At 44.9% G+C, this 6000-nt stretch overlaps 1 protein-coding gene across 1 annotated transcript; it reads right to left on the reverse strand.

The window, feature by feature from the left end:
* Positions 1-557: 557 nt before the first annotated feature.
* Positions 558-4837, reverse strand: HES1 (hes family bHLH transcription factor 1). The gene is made up of 5 exons (XM_056565392.1): positions 4700-4837; positions 2683-3164; positions 2499-2594; positions 1633-1720; positions 558-1351 (listed from the first exon to the last, which is right to left on the reverse strand). Exons 2-5 carry the CDS (start codon positions 2788-2790, stop codon positions 831-833), a joined length of 813 nt encoding a protein of 270 aa, XP_056421367.1. The 5' UTR covers positions 2791-3164; positions 4700-4837; the 3' UTR covers positions 558-830.
* Between the last annotated feature and the right edge of the window lie 1163 nt (positions 4838-6000).

A 6000-nucleotide genomic window follows, 5' to 3' on the forward strand; every position in this document is an offset into this window, starting at 1 on the left:
AGCTAAAAATGTTTGAGAACTATAGAGGTCCCCTATTAATTTACACTTCATAAAAACACTTACATTGTGGAACTGAGGACATTGGGGGAGGGGAAATTAAATGTATGGATTTTAAGTCATTTCCTTAAAATTTAGCAAAAAGGTGCACTCTCCATAAAAGCTATAGAATGTGGTCTTGGCTGGAATAAGGGACCAATTTTTTTGGTGAAATAGTTATATTGTCTCATGATAAATCAGTTCACTGCTAGGTCAAAGCACATTTGACTTCAGCCTAAAAAGGGGTTGGGATAACAAAAACATTTAAATAAAAGATACCTACACACTGTAAATACAATGATACAACACCCCCCCCCCCCCCCCCCCCCGTTTGTAGGTCTGTGCAAATCAGATATAGAACCATTACATTGAATTGTATGGCATTGTTTTCCTATCTTTGTATTTCTAGGTGTTTGAGGGCAACCACATACCCAAGTTTTACACACATGATATATATATTTGAATTAATCATATTTCTCACCGAATGTAATAGCCGATAACCAACACCAACAAAGTAGCTTTAAAATACATTGTGCAGATTTATTATTACATGTAATGCTTCCACAATAGGAAGAAACTTAAGAGCATAGTCAAATGTCTTTGGCATTTCAATAAAAATACGAGATTTCGTGTACAAACGAAATATAAATTGCCATCTTATAATACAAGGGCACATTCAATATGAACATTTTTCTATGTACAGACATAGTGCATTCTCGCTACACAAAGAAGGGATTACTAGTAGTAACTAAATCTTTCTAAAAGAAAGCGCTGCAAAGTCCATTTTAGTCCGTTCACCAGGGTCTCCACACAGAGTCTGCAGTGACTGATGGCATCACAGAGGGGGACACTGCAGCAGGCAGTCCGTTGGGCACATTGGAGTTAGTATAGACTGGGATTACAGATCCATTGTGTGGGAAGGCTGGATTGGTGATCAAGAAGGCAAATTGTCCATCCGATGCTGGCACAAGCTGAAAGCCACCGTAGACCTTGGCTGCTTCTACTTGTGGGCCACCCATCTTGCAGGGAACTCCACCCATGGGAGTTGGGCTTCCTTGCGGTGCGCTGGAAGGAAGCTGAACTAATGGCTGTCCAAAAGCTGGGTGTGGGGTGCCAGCTGCTGGAATCTGGGGCTGAGCCGGATAGTTCATGGCATTGATCTGATTCATGCAGTTGGCAAGATGTCCCAGGAGCCTGGTCCGCACGTCAGTGTTGACCCCTTCACACGTGGACAAGAAGCGGGTGACTTCATTCATGCACTCACTGAATCCAGCTCTGTATTTTCCAAGAACTGTAGGGTCAGTGCTGAGAGCAGCTGCAGAGGCAAGAAGGCACAGTCATTACATGGACAATCCTATATACAGTACACGTAGCGCAGGTCATGTAGGCAGCATCTGAGAGTGCAGACGGCATCGGAGCAGCTCCCTCCTCCCCCCCCCCCCCCCATGCAGTAACACGAGCTTCAAGTAGGAACTATAAATAAGCCCAGACCGTGGGAAAGACGCAGAGCACCAGCCCAGTAGAATGTAGGAGAATGCCATTCAAACCGCAGGCGGAAGTCTGGAAGAGATCAGCCCAGGAGGGGAGAACACTCACCAGTCATCTGAACTCTCTGCAGGTTCCGGAGGTGCTTCACGGTCATCTCCAGGATGTCTGCCTTCTCCAGCTTAGAGTGTCTGGAGCTCTGTAAGGACAAGGACATGACATCAATAAGTGGACTATATATACCAGGCCGTCAATAAGTGAATTAATAAATTATATAATATATTACACATACACCAGGCCATCAATAAGTGGACTATATACACACCAGGCCATCAATGAGTGGAGAATATATATACCAGGCCATCAATGAGTGGAGAATATATATACCAGGCCATCAATGAGTGGAGAATATATATACCAGGCCATCAATGAGTGGAGAATATATATACCAGGCCATCAATGAGTGGAGAATATATATACCAGGCCATCAATGAGTGGAGTATATATATACACCAGGCCATCAATGAGTGGAGAATATATATACACCAGGCCATCAATGAGTGGAGAATATATATACACCAGGCCATCAATGAGTGGAGAATATATATACCAGGCCATCAATGAGTGGACACACATACATATACATATATATTCAGGCCATCAGTAAGTGAACTAATATACATTTATATATTCAGGCCATCAGTAAGTGAATATAATATATATATATATATATATATATATATATATATATATATATATATATATATATATATATATATATATATATATATACACACACACACACACACACATACCAGGCCATCAATAAGTGAACTATATACCAGTCCATCAATAAGTGAGCTATATACCAGGCCATCACAGAATAAGTATTTATACTGTTTGTTAGTATTTCATTAACTCTTAGTATCCCAATTCTGGCCAGTGAGCAGGTGCCAGTAGCGATCGCATGTACTCACATCTTTCTTCAGGGCGTCCAGGATGAGGGTCTTGAGTTGGCTCAGGCTCTCGTTGATCCTCGCCCTCCGTCTCTTTTCCATGATGGGTTTGGATGACTAGAAATAAGAGACATACAGTGAGCCTCCAGCTGCCAGGCTATGGCCATCTCCATCCACTAGCATTGTATGATCCACCACCATTTACCTTTCTGTGCTCCGAGGCAGTTTTGGGTTTATCCGGGGTGCTGCTCATGTTGGCCGGGGTGGCGGCCACAGGAGATGAGGAGTTTTTCTCCATCATGTCAGCTGGCATCTTCCAATGGTTTCCTCCGTGCACACTGTGCGGTTATCCAGAGCCCGTCCGCAGAGTGTGCAGGCTGTGTGTCCTCCGCCTGGCCCGCTGCCCTGTGCGCCTGTGACTGGCCTTCTCTTTGGCCGCCGCTTTATATAGCGCTATCTGCACGCGAACGGCTCGTGTGAAACTTCCCAAACTTTCTTTCCCACAGTAACTTTCAGCCAATGGCAGCGGGGCACACGCGTGGGCTGCGCCAGGCCATTGGCTGCGGGGCGTGACCGCCTGAGACCAATGACGAGTCAAGGAGAGGGTAAGGGGCGTGGTCGGGAGGGCAGCCTGTCAATCATCGGCACCGCTGTTAACCCTTGATAGGTGCCAGCGTTCACTTCTGGCTGGTAATGATAAGAATAGAATCCATTATCCTAATGTAGTAATTCCATAATAGTGGTGAAACATATGAAATAGCTATGACTGCCCACGTGACTTCATTATGTTACATGGTGCTCCCCAACCTGTAAAGATCCGGCTCCTGTAGAACTAAAACTCCCATCATGCCCTGATAGCATTTAGTCCTCATATATACAGTAGTCTAAAGCTGTATTTATTAATCCAGTGTTTCCCAACCAGGGTGCCTCCAGCTGTTGCAAAACTACAACTCCCAGCATGCCCGGACAGCCAAAGGCTGTCCGGGCATGCTGGGAGTTGTAGTTTTGCAACAGCTGGAGGCACCCTGGTTGGGAAACACTGCATTCACCTATCTCTCCCCAACTATGCAAAACTACAACCCCCATCATGCCCTAACAGTTTAGAAATCCTGATATCTACAGTAGTCTAAGGCTGTATTCCTCAACCTGTGGCTCTACAATGTACAACACTACAACTCCCATCATGCCCTGACAGCCTTAGAAATCCTGATATCTACAGTAGTCTAAGGCTGTATTCCTCAACATGTGGCTTTCCAACTGTACAATACTACAACTCCCATCATGTTTTGACAGCTTTAGACTACTGTAAATATCAGGATTTTTAAGTCTGCAAGGACATGATGGGGGTTGTAGTATTGTACAGTTGGGGAGCCATAGGTTAGGGGAATACAGCTTTAGACTACTGTAGATATCAGGATTTCTAATTCTGTCAGAGCATGCTGGGAGTTGTAGTTTTTCTCAGTTGACGAGTGACAGGTTAGGGAATGGAGCGGCTACTGTAGATATCAGGATCTACAAGACAGGACATGATGGGGGTTGTAGTGTTGCACAGTTGGAGAGACATAGGGTTAGGGAATACAGCTGTAGGTATCAGGTATTTCCAGTACTGTCAGGGCATGATGGGGGTTGTAGTTTTGTACAGTTGGGGAGCCATAGGTTAGGGGAATATAGCTTTAGACTACTGTAGATATCAGGATTTCTAATACTGTCAGAGAATGCTGGGAGTTGTAGTTTTGCACAGTTGAGGAGAGACAGGTTAGGGAATACAGCGGCTACTGTGGATATCAGGATCTACAAGACAGGACATGATGGGGGTTGTAGTTTTGTACAGTTGGGGAGCCACAAGTTGAGGAATACAGCCTTAGACTACTGTAGATATCAGGATTTCTAATACTGTCAGAGGATGATGGGAGTTGTAGTTTTGCAGGGTCAGATGGGGGGTGTAGTGTTGCACAGTTGGAGAGACACAGGTTATATACATCCTGATATCTACAGTAGTCTAAAGCTGTATTCCCTAACCTTTGTCTCTCTAGCTGTGCAGCACTACAACTCCCATCATGCCACTACAGCATTTAGCCTTTATACTGATATCTTGTCTAAAGCACCGTCTCCCAACCTGAGGCTCTCTGTTGCAAAACTACAACTCCCAATCTGAATTCAGTTGTCAGGGTATGATGGGAGTTGTAGTTGTTACACAATCAGCTCCTCAAAAAGGTACTCACACTATAGTATTGCATGCTGGGTGTTGTAGTAGACACAGTACTGCTGGGTGTGCAGGCAGTCTAGTGGCAGGCATCACCCCAGCTCGCCGGGCACAAGACGGTGTGTATCCCTTTAAGGCTGCCTGCAGTCTCAGGAGAGGGGGGGGGGTGAGCGGCTGGGGCCGGAGCACGTGCCAGGATGTTTTATTGCCGCTGTGGCTGAGGCTGGGCGGCTGGATGTGTGTGGGGAGGAGGAGGGGGGACATGGTTTAGATTATGCCGGGAGAAGGCAAATAGCAGCTGCTGCCCTGAAGCCTGGGAAAACCACTCCCCCTGCGCGATGGATCAGGCTCATTGGAGGAGCGCGGGCATGCCTCTGTGTCCCTCGGCAGGTGGCGCTCAAGACCTTTTTCTCAAAATTCCAGCGCGGCAATGGGAATCCTAAGCGCTGGGCTTGTGCTCCCGACTTCAAAGTGGAAAGATAAATGTGGAGTTCAAGTCCCTCCACAAGGGTTTCCAACCGTCTGCAAATTCCTGGACCCCTGCTAGAAAATTGTGAAAAAAATTGTTTTCCAGCATTCATCTTTACTATGTATATATATATATATATATATATATATATACACGGGCATGCTGGGCATTGTAGTTTTGTAACATCTGGAGGTCTGCAGTTTGGCGACCACTGTTGTATAGGTTAGTCTGTGCAGCCATATGTGTCACATCATAAGTTATTAGGGTTGTGATCTGACTGGGAAAGAAAATAGCTAAAATTTGCAGGCAGGTGCATTGAAGTCAGTGCTGGCAAAGTCACGTGCAACTTGTGACCTGGGACCGTAAATTTTTCTGCGATTGGTGATGTCTTGGCGGCATCATGTCACAAGTTGGCATCTACATTGATAAGATGGCGCAGTGCGATATGGCATTTAGCATTAATGATTATGCTGTATTTTTTATAGTCAATAGTACATATACAATGAAGAAAAGTAGTCCAGCGTTCTCAAGATTTGGATAAAACGTCTTACTTTTATGTAATCCGATAGAAGGCTACATCAAGTCTCCGACATACGGAACAAGTAACAGCTTGACACGTTTCGTTGTTGCCCACTTAATCATTAGCCTAAGCGGGCAACCACGAAACGTGTCAAGCTGTTATAAATGTTCCATAGGTCCGAGACTTGGCGTAGCCTATTAACGGATTAAAGGGGTACTCCGGTGGGAAGCAATTTTTTTTTTAAATCAACTGGTGCCAGAAAGTTAAACAGATTTGTAAATTATTTCTATTTAAAAAAAATCTTAATCCTTCCAGTACTTATCAGCTGCTG

The sequence above is a fragment of the Hyla sarda genome, chromosome 3 (genome assembly GCF_029499605.1).
Source record: "Hyla sarda isolate aHylSar1 chromosome 3, aHylSar1.hap1, whole genome shotgun sequence".
NCBI classification, from domain to species: domain Eukaryota; kingdom Metazoa; phylum Chordata; class Amphibia; order Anura; family Hylidae; genus Hyla; species Hyla sarda.

Excerpts from the sequence above, each read along its gene's own strand:
- HES1 (XM_056565392.1), bottom strand. The coding sequence starts at position 2,790 with ATGCCAGCTGACATGATGGAGAAAAACTCCTCATCTCCTGTGGCCGCC. Across the intron at positions 2,595-2,682 it reads CTGCCTCGGAGCACAGAAAG|TCATCCAAACCCATCATGGA; the intron begins GTAAATGGTGGT and ends TCTTATTTCTAG. Across the intron at positions 1,721-2,498 it reads TGGACGCCCTGAAGAAAGAT|AGCTCCAGACACTCTAAGCT; the intron begins GTGAGTACATGC and ends TTGTCCTTACAG.